General features: G+C 40.4%; 1 protein-coding gene across 4 annotated transcripts in view; it reads right to left on the reverse strand.

The window, feature by feature from the left end:
- Positions 1-24446, reverse strand: part of pias1b (protein inhibitor of activated STAT, 1b) — a 224412-nt gene that overhangs the window by 17295 nt on the left and 182671 nt on the right. For all 4 annotated transcript variants that reach the window (XM_063066161.1, XM_063066158.1, XM_063066159.1 and 1 more), the window contains one exon: positions 22265-22425. In XM_063066161.1, coding sequence (XP_062922231.1) covers positions 22265-22425 — 161 coding nt within the window. The remainder of the gene's footprint in view (positions 1-22264; positions 22426-24446) is intronic.

A 24446-nucleotide genomic window follows, 5' to 3' on the forward strand; every position in this document is an offset into this window, starting at 1 on the left:
CAATTAACTTAAATCTCCCAAAAGGAATACCACACATATTCATCTTCAAACTTAAAGCTAGGAGACCAGGTACAAGATTAATAAATCACAGCGCAATCTTCTAAACCAACAAGATCTTTAAGATTGGTGTTTGGAACTGCCTGCAGGGGAGGTTGAACAAAGATTTTGACCGATGCAATATACCTCTCCCTCATCACACTCTATCTTCTAGATAGGATAGCTAGTAATCCATTTAAAAAATATTTTATATATTTTAACAATCTGCACTAATGTCAGATCTCTCAAACCTCCATTCTTTCTCTCTACCATCATTTAGAAGGCATACCATTCTATCATTTTTTAATGTTCAAACTCAGTGACTCAACACTCATTTAGATTGAAATACTACTTGCCACAGCTTTACCCTCTTTCAACATATGTTAAAAAGGTTAAGGCCATTATGGTTTTACACTACACTGCACAGACATTCAAACCACAAATCTAATTTGATTTAAACTTCAATTCTACTGTCGTTCTAGCTCTCAATAGCTATAATGTGCAAAACTTGATCTGTCTTGAAAATATTAATTGATTCGATTGTATTTCTTTGTTTTCCTGAGAATGCCTGCAAGAAAGGTAGTATATGGAGACATAATACAAGGTAATAATAAATTTACTAAGTATGAACGTAGAGAAGACCAAGGAAGTCATTGTAGACTTCAGGAATGTGCAAATGAACCATCCCTCTCTGAGAATACAGGCTCTTCCATAGAGAGAGCTAAGTGCACCAAGTTCCTGAAAGTTCACATCACAGATGACTTCACCTGTTCCCTTAATATCACCTCCTTGAACAAAGCAGCACAGCAATGTTTCTACCTCCTAAGGAGATCGAGGAAAGTGAACTGTACACCCTCAACCCCCCACAATTTTAATTGCATTTTATACGAGCACCATTGAGAGTGTCCTGACAAGTTGTATCTCCACCTGGTTTGGGAGCAGCTGAGCTTCGGACTGAAAGTCCCTACAAAGGACTGTGAGGTGGTTGAGAGGATCATAGGGTCCCTTCCATCCATCGGGGACATTTATCAGGAGCGCTCCGTACGCAGGGCCCTTAGTATTATTAAAGCTCCTGCCGATCAATCCAGCATCCTCTTTGACTCCGATGCATTAAAACAAGAATGGTCAGGATGAGAAACAGTTCCTTCTCTCAGGTCATTAGGCTTCTGAACTCCCTGCTGTATCGCATTCAAAGTGTCAGTTGTTGACTTGTTCTGTACCTTACAATATTTAATTAGTGCACTTTAGGTTGTTTATTTATGTGTAATCCATCGGAAGATTTCACCCTTAGTTTCATAAGTTATTATGTGTTATGTGTATTATGTATACTACAGTGCTTTACACGCTGGTTTGAAGAAACAAATCATTTGATGGTATATATGTTTATGTGTTGTCACCTGTCCAGCAACAATGGATATGAAATTGAGTCAGGTTTTATAAACAATCAACAATATTTATTAACCTCTACTCAAAACATAGAAAAGTAAACAAATTAGCTTAACCGGAAGTTAACTGTTATGCGGCTATCTCAAATAGTCAAACTTAAAAATAGTTCTTAACAAGTTCTCATTCAAGCACAGCCTTAAAGTAGTAAGTTGAAAAGTCCAAGAGATTTTTACAGTCCTTAAGGAGAGACTTTACTGCAGCAACAATTCCTCCAAAGAAAATGACGAATCTTCCGATCACAGTCGAGCGATGCCTTGTTGAAGCAATCACAAAGAAATAAAGGAACTGACCTTTTGGCTGGAGGGTGGACCCTGCACAAACCGTCCTGACCTTGCAGGGGTTTAACTCAAATATGCATGCCACAATTTCCCGGACGATTCCAATTCCAAACAGTCAATCACTTCCAAAACACCGAACATCATTAACTTTACGCAATCTTTTGGGTTCTCGTACTTTGGTAAGGTATTCACTCTGCAATACTAGATTGTAAAGGTAAAACAAAAGTGCAACAAACAAAAACTGGCAGCGATTGGCGAAACTGCCGGCAACAACGCGTTTGCACCTTAAAATAGAAAGTAAAACTGCGTCACACCTAGCGGGCTTCCTTAAATACTGTAGGGAACATGCCATCACGTGACATAACATCACCCCACTGTCATGAGACAATTACAACATCCCACTCACAAGACCATTAAATCATCCCACTGTCCCGTGATCAAACTGTGGGCATGTAACAGTGTATATAGTTAAATGACAATAAACTTGACTTTGAACTTTGAACATATTTAAGGATTCAGCCTCTACAGCTCTCTGAAGTAGACAATACCAGAAAGTTTTGGGCATCCTCAAAAATAAGGATTGCGGACCGAAGTCCCACACAAGCCGTAACTGGACAGCTAGATTACAGGTTAAAATGCTCTAGTTTGGTACTCTTGGGTCGTGACTGAAGCCAGACCACAGAAATTGCTCTTAAATCATTTTCCTCTGAGCAAAACTGTTCTTTTTAAGTGGGACAGTTGTGGGAAATGGAAGTTACAGGGTTTCAAGAACTGACAGCAACCTGAATTTTCTGCAAGTCAGAAATACTGTCAGCTACAACTGCAGATGTTGCACTGATGGGTTAGTTAACTACGGATTACTCCGATCCTAGTGAGAATTAATTGACTTGCATCTGTACTACAGATTCAATGGGAGTTGCCAGACCAGAGTGTTTCAACATGTACCAGAGAATACATCCCAGGAACGCCACCCAAGTGTAAGCCCTATTAAGTCAATTTAGTCTATATAAATTTAATACACTCATTTGTCATTTTTCCAAACTCCAATCAGTACAGGTCCATCCTGCTCAATTTGTTCTCAAGACGATCCATTCTTGAAAACAACTACTTCGTTAATCACTCTTTTTCTGGTGAAGGATCATCACGAATAATAGTCTATAACTTCCCTTTGCACGTGGACGAAATTCGATGCGACAAGACTGAGGCGAGCAGAGGCAGCGGGTCCATTGCCAAGAGTGAAGGAGACCTGAGATTCAATGGATTTAAGCACCAGGCCGAATCAGAAAGGTCAGGTATAGGTTGAACTGAGGAGGCGGAGTTCAGGCCTTGGAGTGTACTGAAGTGACCGAATCGAACGTTCGGATGATGATTTAAGCACCGGGCCAGATTGAAAAGGTCAGGGTGCTGGGGCCTGAGGCAAGGGACGGACCAGTTCAGCTCACTGCTCCACTCTGCATTGAACTAAGGATCTGTGGACAGATTCTACGAACTTCAGATCAGAACACTATTTGCTTGCATTTACTGTTTGCATGATATATTCTTATATTCTCATTCATTCCCTCCCTCCCTCGACAGTTCTTCTGGGTTTCTTTTTTTCATGGCCGCCTGTTAGGGGATGAATCTCAAAGGTTGTATAATGTATACATACTTTGATAATAAATGGAAACTGAACTTTGATCTGAGGAAATCAACCAACTTAACCTTCATTCAAATGCTCCCAAAGCAGAACATCTCATTTTAAATAAAAAGATTGAAGTGAATCACTTATACCCCACTCTCCTTGAAATAGTGGCCAAAATTCCAGTTATGTTCATTCTTAGAAATCCAGTGCATCTATTTACATGGCTCAGGATAATACCCATATGCAGTTCACTAGCAAACCAGAGGTCACAGCTACGTAATTTCATTATCTTAATGGCTTATAAATATGGTGAATAATTCGCAGTCCAAAAGACCCTTACAGGAGGCCATCATATCCAACCTATAAACCCTATTCTCCATCTAATTTGGCTCTGCAATATCTGAGCCAATTCAAGATTTTAAATATCTTGAACTTTAGCTGTCTAATAAGACCATAAGATATAGGAGCAGAATTGGGCCATTTGGCCCATCAAGTCAGTTCTGCGATTCCACCATGGCTGATTTATCATTCCTCTCAACTCCATTCTTCTCCGTTCTGCTTGGAACCTTTGACACTCTGATTAATCAAGAAACTATCAACCTCTGCCTTAAATAATTGCCATCTGAGGCAGTTAGTTCCACTAGCTAATCACCCTCTAGCTAAAGACATTTTCCTCATCTCTGTTCCAAATGGACGACCCTCTATTCTGAGAGTGTGCCCTCTGGTGCACATTGATAAAGACCACTCTAGCAAGGTCTTTCAATACTTGATAGGTTTCAATGAGATTCCCCCCCCCCCGCCACCAAATGCCAGCCAGTACAAGCCTAGAGCCATCAAACGCTCCTCACATTTTAAACACAAAATACTCCGCAGATGATGGGGTCAAAGCAACACGCACAACACGCTGGAGGAACTCAGCGGGTCGGGCAGCATCCGTGGCAACGAATAGTCAATGTTTCGGGCCGAGACCCTTCGTCAGGACTGAAGAGCGTGTTGTACGTGTTGTTCCTCATATTTTAACTCTTTCTTTCCTGGGATCATTCTTGTGAACCTCCTCTAGACCCTCTCCAGTGCTAAGCACATCTTTTCTTAGTTAAGGGGCCAAAACTGCTCACAATACCTCCAGTGCACTCTGGCCAATGCCTTATAAACTCTCAGCATTATATCCTTGCTTTTATATTCTAATCCTCTTGAAATAAATGCTAACATTGCATCACACATAAAAGTTGCTGGTGAATGCAGCAGGCCAGGCAGCATCTCTAGGAAGAGGTACAGTCGACGTTTCAGGCCGAGACCCTTCGTCAGGACTAACTGAAGGAACAGTGAGTAAGGGATTTGAAAGTTGGAGGGGGAGGGGGAGATCCAAAATGATAGGAGAAGACAGGAGGGGGAGGGATGGAGCCAAGAGCTGGACAGGTGATAGGCAAAAGGGATACGAGAGGATCATGGGACAGGAGGTCCGGGAAAAAAGACAAGGGGTGGGGGGGGGACCCAGAGGATGGGCAAGGGGTATATTCAGAGGGACAGAGGGAGAAAAAGGAGAGTGAGAGAAAGAATGTGTGTATAATGTTACGAGAATACACATAAAATTAAGATGTTTGCTGGCCTGGGCTAGCATCAGTGGCATCAGCAGTTGGTCTGCCACCTGCCCTCAGGGGAAGGAGAGATAAGGAACAATGGAGCAGCGTCTGGAGATGTGTAATGAAGGGATGTGGGAGGGAGAGCTGTCTGGAGCGGCTCCCCCCTTTGAACCCTGAACTGTTTGAAGTGATGGACAGGCGATACCCCAGCAGGGGGATAAAAAGGGACATGTTCGCTAAGACAGGGACACACACGCCACCCGAGGTAACGAGACCCTGGAAGCGGTGCGCCTCTCACGAGTGGTGAGAAGTACCGGACAACGCACAGGGTGGAAAGGTACGATCAGCGGGAACCCGGTGTGTGTCCGCCCTTGCCTGGGTGCCGGGTTCACTGCAGAGGATCGACCGCATCTGGAGGAGGGGTCACAGTCGGTGACCTCAGGTGACATCACCAAGGACCCGCCCAAAAGCTGTTTGTGAGCCATCTCGCTGGTCTGTGAGCCATCTTGCTGGTCTGTGAGTGAAGCCGTTCTGAATGATGAGTTGTTCCTATTCTATCTCTCTCTTCCCCCACGTTGTCCACCGCCATGGCAACGATTACTGCGAACTGAACTACTAAACTGGACTGAACTTTGAGTCATTTTGAAATTGGTCATTTACCCCTAGACAACGATAGAGCTTGATTGATGCTGTTATCTTAATTCTGTGCACATGTGTGTTTATCATCACTGAACTGTTGCATTTATTATCCTTTCGATTACTGTGTTGCTTGTTTCTGTAATAAAACTTTCTTAGTTCTAGTACTCCAGACTCCAACTGAGTGATCCATTTCTGCTGGTTTGGCAACCCAGTTACGGGGTACGTAACAATAAAAATAAGTAACAGATGGGGTACGAGGGGGAGGTGGGGCATTAGCGGAAGTTAGAGAAGTCGATGTTCATGCCATCAGGTTGGAGGCTACCCAGACGGAATATAAGGTGTTGTTCCTCCAACCTGAGTGTGGCTTCATCTTTACAGTAGAGGCGGCCGTGGATAGACATGTCAGAATGGGAATGGGATATGGAATTAAAATGTGTGGCCACCGGGAGATCCTGCTTTCTCTGGCGGACAGAGCGTAGATGTTCAGCAAAACGATCTCCCAGTTTGCGTCGGGTCTCGCCAATATATAAAAGGCCACATCGGGAGCACCGGATGCAGTATATTACCCCAGCCGACTCACAGGTGAAGTGTTGCCTCACCTGGAAGGACTGTTTGGGGCCCTGAATGGTGGTAAGGGAGTAAGTGTAAGGGCATGTGTAGCACTTGTTCCGCTTACACGGATAAGTGCCAGGAGGGAGATCAGTGGGGAGGGATGGGGAGGACGAATGGACAAGGGAGTTGCGTAGGGAGCGATCCCTGCGGAATGCAGAGAGAGGGGGGGGAGGAAAAGATGTGCTTAGTGGTGGGATCCTGTTGGAGGTGGCGGAACATTGCATCTGCCTTCTTTACCACTGATTCAACCTGCAAGTTAACCTTTAGGGAATCCTGCAACAGGACTCCCAAATCCCTCTGCACCTCTGATTTTTGAATTTTCTCCCCGATTAGAAAATAAGTCTATGCCTTTATTCCTTCTAACAAAGTACATGACCGTGCACTTCCCTACACTATATTCCATTTGACACTTTTTTGCCCATTCTTCCAATCTGTCCAAGTCCTTCTGTAGACACCCTGCTTTTTCAACACAACCTGCCCTTCTACCTATCTTCGTATCAGCCGCAAACTTGGCCACAAAGGCATCATCTCCTTCATCCAAATCATTGACTTATAACGTGAAAAGAAGTTGACCCATCGCTGACTTTTGCGGCACACCACTAGTCACCGGCAGCCAACAAGGAAAGGCCACCTTTATTTCCAGCCTTTGCCTCTTGCCGGTCAGCCAATCTTCTATCCATGCTAATATCTTTCCTGTAATAGTATATGGGCTCTTATCTTGTTAAGCAGCCTCATATGTGGCACTTTGTCAAAGGTCTTCTGAAAATCGAAATAAACAACATCCACTAACTCCTCTTTGTTCATCCTGCCTGCTATTTCCTCAAAGAATACCAGCAGATATGTCAGGCAAGATTTCCCCTTAAGGAGACCATGTTGGCTTTGGTTTATTTTGCATGCACCTCCAAGTACCCCGAAACCTCATCCTTAATAATAGGATCCAACATCTTTCCCACCACCTTAGTCAGGCCTATAATTTCCTTTCTCCTGTCTCCCTCCCTTCTTAAAGAGTGGAGTGACATTTTCAATTTTCCAGTCCTCTGAAACCTTCTAGAATCTAGTGATCCTTGAAAGATCATTACTAATGCCTCTACATTCTCTTCAGCTACCTCTTTCAGAACCCTGGAGTGTAGTTCATCTGGTCCAGGTCACTCGTTTACCTTCAAAGCTTTCAGCTTCCCAAGCACCTCTCCTTAGTAATAGCAACAACACTCACTTTGGTTCCCTAATACTCTTGAATTTCTGGCATGCTGTTGGTGTCTTCACAAGTGAAGATTGATGCAAAGTACTGAAGTTCATCCGCCATTTTCCAACAGTCTGATATCCACTCTTATTCTCTCTTTTACTTTTTATATATCTGAAAAAAACTTTCTGTATCCTCTTTCATATTATTGGCTAGCTTACCTTCATATTTCATTTTTTCTCTTTTTAATGACTATTTAATGACTTCTGGTGCTTTTTAAAAGTTTCCCAATCCTCTACCTTTCCACTAATTTTTGCTCTCTTATATGCCCTCTCTTGTTTTTCTGCTGCCTTTAACTTCCCTTGTCAGCCACAATTGCCTCATTCTTCCTTTAGAATACTTCAACTTTTCCCTGCCTTCCGAAATGCTCCCAGGAACGCAGCCACTGCTGTTCTGCCATCATCCTTGCTGGTGTCCCCTTCCATTCAACCCTGGCCGGCTTATCTCTTGTACCTCTGTAATTTTCATTACTTCACTGTAATACTGATACATTTGATTTTAGCTTCTCCTTCTCAAACTACCTCCTAGAGGTTCCTTTACTCTAAACTCCCTAATTAAATCTGGGTCATTACATAACACCCAATCCAGAATTGCCATTCTGCTAGTGACCTCAACCATTAGGTTTTGTATACAGTTCATAAGGATTTATTAAAACAGTGCACTTCACTATTCTGAGTGAAGAACATGTTCATTGAAACAATTTAGCCTGGTAATATGGCACTAAGAGATTAGGTGCCTTCTGGTACTAGTCTCCTAATCAGGGGAAGCAATCTACATGTAATTTAGCCTGTCAAGTTTTCAGAATTTAAGTTTCCATGAGATCACCCCTCACTCCTCTAAAAATTGGGGAATACAATTCATTCTACTCACTTTCATCTCCTATGGCAAGCTCATCACCCTCAGAATCAGTCAAATGAACCCCTCTATGGCAAGTACAACTTTTCATAGGACATTACAGCACAGTACCAGCCCTTTCACCTATGATGCTATGCCGACCTTTTAACCTACTTTAGGCACAATCTCACCTGTACAACTGCAATATGACTTCTTTATTCCTGTAATTAAATCCTCTTCATATAAAGACTAACACACCATTTGTATTTTAATCCCCTGCTGCACCTGTGTTTGGCTTTGAAAAGACTGCCACCCAATCTCACACCTTTTTGACAAATACTATGCCTTTCTGTTAAATTCCATGTGAATAACCTCGTATTTTTCCACATTGTACACCATCTGCCATGTTTGGGGTCATCTACTCAGTATGTGTACTAGGACAGTATGTGTCAGTGATGCCTACTTACAATCCTCTACAATACTGTCAATCCTGTCTAGTTTAACATTAGCAGCAAATTTGGAAACACACTGGCATTTGTTCCTTTCAGCCAAATCACTGATATAAATTGTGAATAACTGGAGCTCCCTACAGTTTTCCACTGGTCACAGCTTGACAACCTGAAACGGATCCATTTTCACTCTTTAGTAACACACTCAAAATGCTGAAAGAATTCAGCAGGTCGGTCAGGCAGCATAGAAACCATAGAAAAACTACAGCACAGAAACAGGCCTTTTGGCCCTTCTTGGCTGTGCCGAACCATTTTCTGCCTAGTCCCACTGACCTGCACATGGACCATATCCCTCCGTACACCTCCCATCCGTGTATCTGTCCAATTTATTCTTAAATGTTAAAAAAGAACCCACATTTACCACCTCATCTGGCAGCTCATTCCATACTCCCACCACTCTCTGTGTGAAGGAGCCCCCCCTAATATTCCCTTTAAACTTTTCCCCCCTCACCCTTAACCCATGTCCTCTGGTTTTTTTCTCCCCTTGCCTCAGTGGAAAAAGCCTGCTTGCATTCACTCTATCTATACCCATCATAATTTTATATAACTCTATCAAATCTCCCCTCATTCTTCTACGCTCCAGAGAATAAAGTCCTAACCTATTCAACCTTTCTCTGTAACTGAGTTTCTCAAGTCCCGGCAACATCCTTGTAAACCTTCTCTGTACTCTTTCAACCTTATTTATATCCTTCCTGTAATTGATGACCAGAACTGAACACAATACTCCAGATTCGGCCTCACCAATGCCTTATACAACCTCATCATAACATTCCAGCTCTTATACTCAATACTTTGATTAATAAAGGCCAATGTACCAAAAGCTCTCTTTACGACCCTATCTACCTGTGACGACACTTTTAGGGAATTTTGTATCTGTATTCCCAGATCCCTCTGTTCCACTGCACTCCTCAGTGCCTTACCATTAACCCTGTATGTTCTACCTTGGTTTGTCCTTCCAACGTGCAATACCTCACACTTGTCTGTATTAAACTCCATCTGCCATTTTTCAGCCCATTTTTCCAGCTGGTCCAAGTCCCTCTGCAGGCTCTGAAAACCTTCCTCACTGTCTACTACACCTCCGATCTTTGTATCATCAGCAAATTTGCTGATCCAATTTACCACATTATCATCCAGATCATTGATATAGATGACAAATAACAAAGGACCCAGCACTGATCCCTGTGGCACACCACTAGTCACAGGCCTCCACTTGGAGAAACAATTTTCTACTACCACTCTTTGGCTTCTACCATTGAGCCAATGTCTAATCCAATTTACCACCTCTCCATGTATACCTAGCGACCGAATTTTCCTAACTAACCTCCCATGCGGGACCTTGTCAAAGGCCTTACTGAAGTCCGTGTAGACAATATCCACTGCCTTCCCTTCATCCACTTTCCTGGTAACCTCATCGAAAAACTCCAATAGATTGGTCAAACATGACCTACCATGCACAAAGCCAGGAGATGGAACGAAGAGTCAACATTTCGAGCCAAAACCCTTTATCGGGACTGCAGAATCTCTTGTGTTTATTATTTTCACTTTTTTGTTTCCTGTCTGATAACCAGTTTATTTCTCTCAATTTCATGCATATTGTTCACCACTCTCCTGTGAGAGATTTAATTAAAAACTTCCAAAAAAAACATGTGTTTCCTTTTTATCTATTCCACTAATCACATCAAGGAGTCCAAAATATTACATCAAACATAATTTTCTTTTTATAAATCTATTCTGATCCTCTTCAAGCTCATTCTAGATTCCAGTATTTTCCTTACCCCAGACTTTAGGCAATAGATCAGTGAAAAACTTGTCTTGCATACGGTTCATACAGATCGATTAAAACAGTGCATTGAGGTAGTACAATGTTAATCGGAAACAAAATAAACAAAGTGTCTCTTTTATCCCCAATCCATAAATAGTGGGGCCACATTTGGTAGTCTCCAAATCTTACGAACAATTCCAGAATTTATAAAACCTGAGATAATCTAGTCTCTTTTAATGCCTCTGCCATTTCCTTATTTCCCATGATCAATTTTCTTACTTCTGTCTACATGTGGACTGCATTTCCCCTTGCTAGGCTTTTACTTTTTATACACTTGTTAAAGTTCTTAGAGTCTTATTATGCCTCTTGTCAGTCTAATTTCACACCTTTACTCCTGGTCTGCCTTTGCCAAGTTCTTAAATGCTCCCAATCCTCAAATCTACAGATTTCTGGTGACTTTGTAAGCCCCTTCTTTTCATTTAATACTCCGATTTCCCTCATTAACCATGGATGAATCACTTTTCCTTGTGGGTTTTTGCACCTTAAAGGAACATATTTCCTTTGCAAATTGCACACTATTTAAATGCCAAATATTGCCTATCCACTGTAACATGAACACAAGTGTTTCTGCAGACGCTAGACATCCAGAGCAACACACACACACACACACAAAATGCTGAAAGAACTCAGCCCGTCAGGCAGCATCTACAGAGAAGAATAAACAGTCAATAGGTCTCAGTATGAAACGTCAATGGTTATTCCCCTCCATAGATGCTGCCTGACCTGCTGAGCTCCTCCAGCATTTTGTGTGTGTGTGTGTGTGTGTGTGTGTGTGTGTGTGTTGCTCTATCCACTGTCATAGCTTTCAATGTATTCAGCCGATAAACTCTTACAATTTCATATCATCAGTGTACTTCATTACCTGCCCCATGTTTTGCTACGGCTTTGAATGTTGCAAATTTCATCCAATGCACTGTAGATTAAGACTGCTTGTGAAAAATAAAGCTATTGCTATTTGGTGAATTTCTCCTTTATGCATACTGCTAATGAATAATCAACTGATTTTTAGTTAATTAATAAAGGGAGCAGCAAGCTGTCAGAGGTAAAAAGGATAAAAATGTACTTCTGTACCTGAGTGGATTTAGTGCATTGATGTCTTTCTCCTACTGGAATAGTCAGCCCTCCAATTAAAATAACTATTGATGTAATCTTATCTTTAAAGAAAATTCAAAATAGATTGCAAAATATTTTGACACAGTTTTGTAAATTATATCACAGTGTAGTGCATTCACCGAATCTTTTGCCATATGGCACGAGTAATAGCATCAACAACTGATTAGAAAGGCTACCTTTGGGAAGAGTTATTCCCTCATGCTTACAGCAAATAAATACCTGCTGGGCTACTCAAGCAAACTCCTGCCATTTTGGGATTTAGTTATCAAAGCAGCATTATCATCTCTGGCTTCTTCCAATTCTCAGAGAAAATTAAGCACGATATTTTAAATAAGTTTAAGATTTTTCTTGTTTAAGTGAAACTTGCACATGCTTGGCTATGCATAGCTCCAGAATTGTGACACATGGTGAAACTGGCCAGATGTTCACATTTTGTGCCAACCTTTGTAGTTCAAAGTAAACAGCTAGGTGGAACAAATTCGAATGGAAAATGGTTGTATACTCCTGCCACATTTAGAATGACAGTGACACTGGAATTGTAGGATTTGCAGAGTTGTGCTTCTTTCCAAAATATTAAACAAAATTTTTGACACCCATCTGCTAACTTGTCCTAATATTCCTACAATAACCCCTCAACTTGCACTTCTTCTTCTTCTTCATGTGCCTTACGCGTTACACGCTTGGGCGATCATGGCTCTCCACATCAAACGATCCCTCGCAGCGTCAATGATATCTCACATATTTAGATTTGTTAGTTCTTTCACAGTGTCCACATATTTTCTTCTTTGCCTTCCTCTTCCACGTTTCTCAGGCATATGGCCTTGTAATGTAAGGCATTCTATTTCTCCCTTTCTGATGACACGGTCCAGGAAATTAAGTTTCCTCTCATTTAATGTTCTCATTAAAGATCTTTCTGTCTGGGCATGTTGGAGTACTGTCTCATTAGTTACCCTATCTCTATATGATATTTTCAGCATGCTTCTAAGAAACCACATTTCTATTGCTTCTAAGTTTCTTTGTAGTTCTGGTGTTATAGTCCATGTTTCGGAAGCATACAGCAAGATTGACCAGATGTAACATTTTAGTAGCCTTAGCCTTGTTGTCATAGAAATGTGTCTGTTGGTAAAAATGGGCTTCATTTTTTGGAAGTTGGTTTTGGCAATGGCAATTCTTCATTTTATTTCTACTTTACTTCTGGCATCTTGTGATATAAAGCTACCAAGGTAACTAAAGCTGGTCTTTTGTTCAATCTCTTGGTTACCGATGTACAATTGGCAGTTGCGACACCTCATATACCGTCTTGGAAGTCTCCAGCCCCTTGGTATGAACATAGAATTCTCCAACTTCCGGTAATTCCCTCCCCCTCCCTTCCCCTATCCCTATATCACTCTGCCCCCTCCCCCAGCTGCCTATCACCTCCCTCATGGTTCCGCCTCCTTCTACAACCCATTGTGTTTTCCCCTATTCTTTCTTCACCTTTCCTCCCTATCACCTCCCTGCTTCCCCTACCCCTTTATCTTTCCCCTTACTGGTTCTTCACCTGGAACCTACCAGCCTTCTGCTTCCCACCCTCCCCCCACCTTCTTTATAGGGCCTCTGCCCCTTCCCCCTACAGTCCTGACGAAGGGTTCCGGCCCGAAACATTGACTGATCGTTTCCACAGATGCTGCCCAACCTGCTGAGTTCCTCCAGCGTGTTGTGAGTGTTGCTTTGACCCCAGCATCAGCAGAGTATTTTGTGTTTGCGACTTGCATTAGTCAGTCAAATTGGCCATTGCTGAATAATTAATGCATTTGCCTATGTAATAAACATTTTTTCCAAATTAATTCAAAGTTCAAAAGTTCGAAGTAAAATTCATTATCAAAATACATACACGTCACCGCATACATACAACCCCGAGATTCTGTAACTGGTGGGTATACTCAGCAAATCTATAGAACAGTAACTGTACAAATGCAAGTACAAATCAATAACAACAAATAATGAGAGCATTAAGTAACAAGATAAAGAGTTCTTAAAGTGAGATCATTAGTCGAGGGAACACCAGAAACAGATTGAGTGTAGTTACCGTCTTTTGTTCAAGAGGGATCAAAACTGTTCTTGAACCTGGTGGTGTGAATCCTGAGGCATTTGTACCTGCTACCTGATGGCAGTAACAGGAAAGAAGCATGGCCTAGATGGTGAATATTTTGATGATGGATGCTGCTTTTCCATGACAACATTTTATGTAGACGTGCTCAATGGTTGGGGGGGCTTTACCAGCATGTACTTGGGCAAATTCACTAGATTTACCACTCAAAGGCATTTGTGTTCCCATACCAGGCCACAATGCAGCCAGTCAATACAGTTTCCACCACACATCTATAGAGGTTTGTCAAGGGTTTTGATGATATGCCAAATCTCTGCAAACTCCTGAGGAAGTAGAGGCACTGTTGTGCTATCTTTGTAATTACATTTATATGATGAGTCCAGGACAGTTCCTCTAAGATAGTGACACCCAGAAATTTAAAGTTACTGATCCTCTCCACCTCTGCTCCTCCAATGAGTACTGGCTCATGGATGTTTAGTTTCCCTCCCCTGAAGTCTACAACTTGGTTTTACTGATATTGAGTAAGAGGTTGTCGTTATGACACCACTCAGCCAAATATTCAATCTCTCTCCTGTATGCTGATTCATCACCACCTTTACCCGAGCTTAGCTGAGATGGCTTCATCAATATGGTAGTAGAGAGAGGAAACTTGCTGACAGTGGGGCCAGATGCTGTTTGTGTAAATATCACAACATAGAGACCAATCGACAACCTATTTGTGCAGTATTTGGTCACTCTCTGCAAATACTCGGTTTCAGCTTGTTAAAACATTAGTCCTCTGCTGCCTTCATTTTTACGTAGATCAAGCATGCAGGAAGGTAACAGCCCTACATTTTCTTCAAACCTGTTTCTATTAAATGGTCGTGGAACCCATTATTGATGGAAGCAAGAAAATGCACCGTTGAGTCAAACATGATAAGGCTATGCTCAAAAAGAAACAACAGCAGCAATTCACTGTATACATACCAAGTGTACAGGTCATGTCTGAATTAGATGTAAATCCACTATCGATGAGATAAACAAAGGTATTGGATCAATAGGCAAAGGAAATGTTTCATAGATAACATCAAAATCCGCCTGAAAAAATTCAACATTAGACCTGAAAACTGGGAAGACACTGCCCTCAATAGATACACCTGGAGGAAATCTGCTCAAGAGGGAGCTGTGCTAAATGAGAACAACCTCCACTGTGCCGCAGAGAAAATACAGCAGCTGTGGAAGGAGAGACTGAACCACCAAAAAACCCACCACAACTACCACTTACTCTTGCCTACACTGCATCAGAATACATGGATCCCGGATTGGCCACTACACCCATCTGAGGACCCACCCGTAGACAATCCCTTAGGAAAATGTCATACTCAATTCAAGTGATCAACTTCTACTACTGGATCGATATCAGGAGGCAAAATTCCTGCTAAAAAGAAAAATAATAGAAATAATTGATTGTGGCGAGGAGGTTTACTACACAATACTCTGATCTCATACTTAAATATTACACTGACATTGAGCTACAAGATGAGCACCATCCTAGTATATCTATCCGTTGGTTGAGTAACATCAACTTTGAATCACAGTGTGCTGCTAGATCTGAAATTTCCCCTGCATCAAGTTCCGAGATTAAATCCAACCACTGCATATTGGCTATGGATTTAGCAAAGCATTCAACATTGCCCGCAGATCTAGCTCATTTGCAACTCTAAAGGCAGGATGTCCACCAATTTTGACCGAATTACATAAACCACTCTTCAGTTTACAAGCCGAAGGCCAGGATATTTATTTATAAACTACATTAGTGGGTTTCATAGACCTGTGCTCAGAAGAATCTTCAAAAGATGTTCCCTACTCTTGTAGTTACAGGAACCTCTATTAAATCGCAAATTATATTAAAACTCTTTGTTATACGCTTTTCTTTGCAAAAATTCTAAAAGCAAAGGGGTGTTGGGAATCTTGCTTAACTTTGGTTAAAGAATACTATTTGCTAAGGTAAAAGCAGCCAGAAACTGTTTAACCTCTTCCCTGTGAGGATGTAGTAAATCAAATGTAAACCATGCTTGTTTTGACAAGCTGTAACTTAATCATCCAGTGACCACTGCTGCCATATGGCAGAATGCAGGTACGGAAGTATTTCCCATCTATACAGCTCATTTCTTTCAGACTCCCCCTGGTTAAATAACCAAAACAGCTAAATATCAGTGGATTTTCAGACCTGTCTTCGAAAGAGTCTCCAAAGGGATTCCCTACAATTCCAAGTAGTGACCAAAGCCTTTGTTAGATGTAAGATTACATTACTCTCAACAAAAATCTCTATCAAGCTAGACGCCATTTCTTTGAACGAATATAGGCTGATGTTCTCTAAGCAACTTACATTTGTTTGAGTGACTGCTCCAGCTGCTGTTTTCAGAACCCTCTATTCCAAGAAATGGAGCAGGAATAAACACAGCAGCTCCAGCAATATTCCAGTTGTGAATATCTCCACCAAACCGAGAGTTCTGTGTAAAGCTGATCAAGGATTCTGTGATTTCCATCTTTTTAATAAGGAACATAGAATGCATTTTCTATCTCCAGGTGAACCATCTACTTGACGTAACACAGGTAGTTCGAACACCTCTAACAATTTTCAGCCGCTCCAGATCCTTTGCATGTTCCTTCGCTGTGACTCCAGCAGCATCATTTTCCATGGAGAAGGATAATGTGGAGCATTTGTTCATTATCTCAGCCACATCCTTTGTGCCAACATTTCCTTTTTCTGATTGACCAATACCCCTTCAAATTCACTATTCACATAACTAAAGAATATTTTTAAAAATTCTGTTTACTGCTAGTCTCTCCCTGCCTCACATTTCATTTATTTCCCTTCTGGGATTTCTGTAATCAGCCTAGTTTTCAATGTGACATCTGTTGTACGTTTTTTTTTTGCACTATTTTACTTTCTATCTTCTTGGGCTTAATCTCCATACGTTACTCATAGAAATGTACCTGAACTGCAGCTTTTACGTGGTAACATTTCATAAACAATTTTCAAATTTGCAGACATGGGCTCCCAATCTTTTTTATGCCATGGGCCTCTGCCATTAACCGAGTGGTCCATGGATCCCATGTTGGGAACCTGCTTGCAGATAAGAGGCATAGTGAATTTTTGAATATAGTAAAAGACTTAAAATTGATAGGTAGATTGTATCAATCAAGTTTATTGTTCAGGTATGAGAAGTTTAATATTTTAAAAATAAGAGCAAAAGGAACCATAAGGCAAGCTTCTAAAAGGAATACAAAAATAGAAATCTGAGGACTAATGAAAACAGTTTGTTGAAAGTGGCACATTTGGTTGAGAAAGTTGTCATTAAGACATTGGAAATCCTGGATTTCATTAATAAATGAACAGACTGCAAGAGCAAGAAGTCTTGAGGAAACATAAAAGACTGGCCTGGCCATAACTGGAATATTGTTGTGAGATGATATATAGGAATACTTTGGGAACATATGAAAAGGTAAAATGATTCTGTGGATAAGGGACTTTAATCTAACTGCAAAGACTGTTGGAGATGTGTTTTTCTTCTCTGGAAGAGAAAACTGCAAGACAATGTAAGAAGAGAATGTCCAATCATGAAGGATCAATGAAATAAATTGTCCCCACTGGAAGTTTTAACTGGAGGCACGAAAATGACAGTATTCAGTAAAAAAAAAGACTACAGAGAGCGAACTGGGTTTGGAATGCATTGTTAGGGTAATAGTGAACAAGATTCAACTAAAGGGTGTTTGATGTACATGTGATAAATCTGAATCTGAGCTCTTCACAGATCAGGAAATGGGAGGGAGATGTTCAAAATAGTCCAAGTGAATTTGAGGCCAAGATGGATGCTAGTAATGAAGTTGATGAAATTAATGGGTTCTGCATAGGTGTGGAGGGCATTGTGGGGGGGGGGGAGGGCAGGGGGGAGACACCAAAGCAGCTCTTGTCACAGCAAGATATGGGGAATGGTGCCAGGGCAGGATTGAAACAAAGACAGCTCCACACAGCTAACAAAAAGAGCGAAGTAACTAGGAGTGTCCATGGCTACAGCTTTCAGTTGTACAAAGGTGGGAGGAATCGAAAGAGAAGCTGTTCAGGATAAACACAAGGTCAGTCAAGCAGAGGAGAGTATTTCTTTTTCAACAGAAGGTGCTGTGTAAGTACCTGAAGGAAAAAAAGTGCAGAGGTATAATGAGAGAATCGTGGAGTAGCAAAGGTTGAGCTTATTTTTGGAGGCAGCACAGTTCATTCATGATGTAGCCATCCTGTAATTCTGAAGGGTTACAAATATCTGGAACTACATCTCCAAAGAGTTGTGGATTCTGGGATAATTAAGATTTTTCAAGACACAGATTAACAGGCTTCTGCAAATCAAGAAAGATGGAGCAAAGTAAATAAACAGGGAACATCTAAATCGAATATCAAAATACAAAATGGTACAGTAGCACGATGCTATTACAGTGCCAACATCACAGGTTCAATTCCGCCGCTGTCTGTACATTCTCTCCCTGCGACTGCATGCGTTTCCTCCAGTGCTGCCGTTTCCTCCCACATTCCAAAGACATGCAGGTTGTTAGGTTAATTGGTCACATAGGTACTTTCGGGCAGCACAGACTTTTACTGTGCTGTATCTCTAAGTAGAATAAAATGTTAAAAAACCTCCTTCCATCCCAGAGTTTGAGAATTTTTGAGATTCGTAACTGGATTCGGAGATCTCACAGGCTTCAAGTATCTTCTATTCTCTAGAAGCATTCTAGTTAGGTGCACCGTTGCAGAGAAAAATAATTTTCTAAAATAATTAGTTGAATATTTTCAGTGAAACTTTATCATTTGTTCAAAACAAGGAATGCTTAAGTTATAGAATCTAGTAACTCACAAGATAGTATCCGGTAAATTGACCAACTAACTTTAGAAATAATTTATACTCAAGTGTTTCATATTCAATTTAAACTTCCTTTGTCCAGAGAAACAGTTGGGCACCGACCCTGTCTCAGCTCTGTGCTGAAACTTGGTCAACAATCCAATAATCAGAGCCACCCTTCTTAGTGATGACAATGACCTAGTATTCCTGCCACATTCAATAGATGAAGACTATTAGAAAGCCATTATAAACTTCACAGAATATGCTGACACTGATGTAAGTGATACAAATCCAAAAGAAACACTTTCTGCTAGTTTGTCCACAGCCCGGGAATGGATCCCACTCATCGCCCAGGTGATGTGCTTACAGGCGAATTTAAGAGCGTGATATAGAACAACAATTTTCTTCAACCTACTGGACAACAATCTCAAAAACTGACAATTAGTCAAGGTGGGAATGGCTCTCCTGAATCATAACCAGCTTGAGAAGTGAAGCAAACCCCAAGGCATTCTCTAACATCCAACAACTAAAAAACTAAACTATAAATGACAAAGCAGCAAGCTGAATGGTATTAGTGCTGTATACTAACCACCAAACTATGGGTAAAACTTAATTTTTCTGATTTTTGTTGTGCTGCATATAATTATTGTCATGCTGTGCAATGTAGATTTGAAAGCTGAAGGGCAGAGGTCATCCAAACTATACACAAATCAGAAAAATATTGTACTGAGATTTGACTGATCTCACAGAATTTAAAGCGCTTTGGCTGCAGGCAGTTGATTTGGGTAATGCAGACCACATGAGTGGTGTAGAAATCTAATGTTTTAGTTATATAATGTTTCAGTTATACATTTACAACAAGCACCACAAAGACCTCTTTCCCACGAAGCTTTTTTTTAATCCAAACTATACCCATTTCCAAAACTAACACAGTCTCCTCAGAAAAAAAAAATCACCCTTTCTGATTTCGGATTTTCTTTTTAAACAGACCACCCTTCACTGCACCTTTGGTCTTGGTACTATGAAGGCAGAAGGAAATATCTGTGATTTACTGCAAGCTTGCACTCATGTCCTTTATTGAACCCACCTCCAACCAGTAAACCATGTACATTAACCTTACCACAGCATAACGCTAGAAACCATCTTCTCTTTTCCACGTCATCCTCCAATTAGATGAGCAGACCACGAGCTATTCAGCCTGTAGTACCAAGTCAGAAACAGCACTTTGCTAAAATATCAGATCTACCAGACAAGTAGCTTTTCTAATCTATTGATCCTTACTTCAGTAATTTTATTTTTCAGTTTGCATTCCACATTGTCATTTCCCTTCCCTAATTTTCTTCTTTCTTCAAGGTTCATTCTGGTCACCCCTTCCTTGAAAGGGTGCACAAGCACTGGGGAGGCAGAGAAACCCAAAATGTCACACCAAAGAGCACCATTCCCTCTCGGCCACACAGTAACTGAATTGCTCCCGCACACATTGTCTTTTTTCCAGCGCAGTTGAAATTTTCTTTTATACAATGTTAATATAATTTTAAAATTATGCAAACATAATTTTAAAATCTATGTTAATATAATTGTGAAATAAACTATGTGTTAATTAATATAATCCATAAATTTTCTAATCCATAAGCATCACCTTTACTTTGAAACATTTTAGAGCTTCAACATATTTATATTTTGTTTCAAGTTACAACACTGTTACAAATTGTAACAGTAGACACAGAATAGAAGTCGGTAGCTCATTCTTAATATACTGCCGGCCTGCTGAATGCCGACACCATCTAGTTAAAACATTTTACTTTTGCTATTGTGCCTGTCAGTTGTTTTGACTGTCTGACATTGTTTACTTGTGAGTTGGGGTCTGTGTTTGTTTGACGTGCATATTACAAATAAAACATTTAAAGTACCATGCAGTTTTCAGGTCACGAAAAAATTTCCTGCTCAGAGCAATGGTTGCTACGTGCAGCTGTTTAAAAAAAGAGGGAAAAAAGAGGGAACATTGCCAAAGAGCTTCAAGCATATGCCATTGTAACTTTCACCCAAGTCAGGTGACCAGACACAGCAAATGCCAGCATCTCAAACATGCAGCTTATTAGACAAAACCCAATGCAAGCCTTTGAGAGAACTTTGAATCAAAGAATCACACCCACCACCATACGTGCAGAATAAGGGCAATAGGAAAATATGCTGCCAAATAAATTCTCTTTAAAAAATGAGATGTCAGTTGGTTTTAAACAAGAGTAAATTAAGCTCGAAACACTTATGATAAAAGGCTTGAGGCAGTGATGAAGGAGAGAAAAAGTGGGAATGTACAGGCTTTAAAAAGAGCTCATGTGAAAACAGTATTTAACAAGCTAATTTGAATGGAATAGATGAACAATCACCACACAACCTGATAAACTGCTTAAAACTTCCAAATCAATTAAAGAATCTCCTTTAAACCTCTTCTCTCCCAATGCAAGTTTTCAACCAATTTCTAATTGGGTTCTCTCTAAGGAGATGTGATACTTGCTTGAGACAGCATAAAACAAACACAGGAACTATAGACTGTATTATAGCCAAGTCTGACTGTTTCAATGTCAGAAAAGCTGCTTTGCAATAGGTCATTATTGGCATGGGGATTCTAAATAGCCTTTCTCTTCTGACTAAGGAGCAGAAGGTATTTGTCATTTTACAAGGGATATTTGCTGGTCAAAATCAACTAAAAACATCAGAACAATCAAAGTTTCTGGCTTCACTTTTTCATCTTTCAGATGCAGTATGTTTACCACTCAGCTATTAAGAAGCTTCACTGTTCATTCTCATTGCTAATATCACCACAAAGTATAATTTATTGGTCACTCGAATTAGTTAGCAAAAACAACAGATTTCTTCCTATAATTAATATTGTTGCCTTTTCAGACCATTTTTAGAAAACAGGTCAGGTGTCTGATGAACCAGGGTACAATATACAATATTCAACAAAGAAAATTTAGAAATGTAGAAAAGACGCAAACTGCACTACATAAAACATTTTTGATCATCACCTGGCAATGTAAACACAACTTTGTTGCTAGAAAAATATATGAACACATTTTAAACATCGTACGGCTGATCTGGGATGCGGGGCATCTGAAAATGCATTATACTTTAATTAAAAATAGCAACTCAGGTGCAGAAAATCTGAATACAAAAGTATTGGAAATGCTGCAAATCAAGTTTTCCTGACCTGCTGAGTTCCTCCAGTATTTTGCAGGAGATTCCCAAATTTTGCTTTGTTTCTAATATAGCATTTACACGATTTTTCAGAACTCATGGATATCATTTAATGCAGTTCCCCATCTTCCATCTCCTAATCTTTTTTTATGCCATGGACCCAAACTGTGGACCCCAGGTTGGGAACTCCTGATCTAGATCATAACTTGCCCCACTCCAAGGTGTCTTAGGTGTTCAATGTTTTCACGAAATGGTGTTTTCAGTAAAAGTACTGCTAAAAAATAACACCATGGTCAAAAACACATTTAAACCCAAGGAAGAGAGTGGTTAAGCAAAGTATTTTTTTAAAACATCAGTTCCAGTATCAATTGCTCACCCATCAATAATTAGATGTTCATAAGGACCCTTCTTGTCACACACAGGACAAACCCACGTCGGTTTCTTCTCGTTCATCTGAATGTAAAGTGTTGCATCAAAGCACTGGAGATGTGAACAAGTTATAGCACGACATGGGATCGTCAAACGCATTTTGCCCAGCTGGAAAAAGAAGCATATGGGTTCTCGGTCAAATTATCCAGAATACCTTCAAATATCACCTCACTTTTAAGAAAAGATATCTTTAACTTCACAAATGCCAGTGAAATTAACTTATTTTATGTGAGAATTAACATTAAATGAGCAAAAAACAACTTAAAGCTGCAACTTTGCTAAGTGCAACAAGACTCATTGACCCAGTATTTATACATCCAGAATTCTCATGGAACTGGGAAAAAAAACTGTAAGTATTATGCAAACAACAGGAATTCTGCAGATGCTGGAAATTCAAGCAACACACATCAAAGTTGCTGGTGAATGCAGCAGGCCAGGCAGCATCTGTAGGAAGAGGTGCAGTCTTCCTACAGATGCTGCCTGGCCTGCTGCGTTCACCAGCAACTTTGATGTGTTGCTTGTAAGTATTATGAACTGGTTTCTTTTTCTTTCAAAGTCATAAATTTGAATTTGGCACGCCAGGTTTCAATGCGTCATCTACTGTTAAGCACACAACAGTGCAGCCTCTTCTCGATCATTATAGCCTTCAACACAATTTGTTCTCGATCCTTTGTGTGTATCCCACAAGAGGACCACAACCTCGTAGGGTTTAGAGGCCTGCCTGTCTCAATGACCCAGAGAGCTATGTTAACTAGAGTCAGTGTCTTTTGCTTTGTCTCTTGGTAGAGTCAGCCATGCCAAGTAGTTCAAAGAGTAGAGGTCAGACTAAGAACACTCTACTGGTCCTCGTTTTGGGGGTTCAGCTCAGGGCTAACCCTTACTGATCAAAACAAATTGGTACGGAAGCAGCAATGAAGGATCCTTCTTCAACTGTGTGTAACAGTATGGACGAACAGATACGGAGGACCTTCATTACTGCCCCAAATGCCAGCAGCGTAATAGCCAGTAAGCTTTGTGTGTATACATATGACAGTCAGTTCCAAGTGTCTCAAACTGTACTATATGCTGCTCATTCACTATACTTGATAAGATTTTATTTCAAGGGTTATGCAAAATAAGTGCAAGGCTGCATTTTTAGTTCATTAACGATTATACGCAATGGCAATGCAGTTGTAGGTACAGCAGATTAGTAGTGCTATCCTCTAAAGATTTGATACTTCTGGTGACGGTGAATAGAATCATTCCATTGATTTATTTTTGCTATATTTTACATTGATACTGTTTAGCCTTAAAATACAGAATAGCAGTGTAAGGATTGTTATTTAAAGGGGCAAGGAGATGACATATAGTTTGGCAATTTATTTCAATGTTTATGCATAGAATACTAGAATGACCCATGATCATTTTTTTGACTCTCAGGCAAATTGCAGATTCATGCAACTGGCAACTCTCATTCCTCATGGGCACTGGAATGGCTGAGAGTATACTGCACTTCTGAAGGTAAGAAGCTTTTCAAATGTCATATGGTTCTCTGAAAATACTCAAAATTTATCAGCTTATCTTTCGGGTGCTATCTCATCTGCTGTGCATTCACATTTTTATTTGCATTACGATTCAGAAGCTCAAAGCCAACCAGTTTCCAAGTAAAATAATAAGCAAATGGGAGCGCCTTAGCCAATTAACATTAGATGAATAAATCTGACATGTCATTGCAGATGTCCAACATGTGCACTAACATTAATTTTAAGGTCTTAAAGATGTAATGTAACCAATATCATAGAGTTATAGAAAGGAAGAATATTTGGCCTATAATGCCCGTGTTAGTTATGAGTTACATTATTCACAGCAACCCAGTTCACAGCAAATTTCCTTGTAGGCAATAGATCATCAAGTGCTCTTTCAAGTATTTGACATATTGTGAGCAATTTGGGGTCCTATACTCAAGGAAGGATGTGCTGGTATTGAAGAGGGTCCAGAGAAGGTTTACTAGAATTATCCTGGAAATAAAAAGGTTAATATATGAGGAGCATTTGATGACTCTGCATCTGCACTCGTTGGAGTTTAGAAGAATGAGGGGAAAAGCCTGGATAGAGTGAACGTGAGAAAATATTTCCAATAGTGAGAGGGTC

The sequence above is a fragment of the Mobula hypostoma genome, chromosome 13 (genome assembly GCF_963921235.1).
Source record: "Mobula hypostoma chromosome 13, sMobHyp1.1, whole genome shotgun sequence".
Lineage (NCBI taxonomy): Eukaryota > Metazoa > Chordata > Chondrichthyes > Myliobatiformes > Myliobatidae > Mobula > Mobula hypostoma.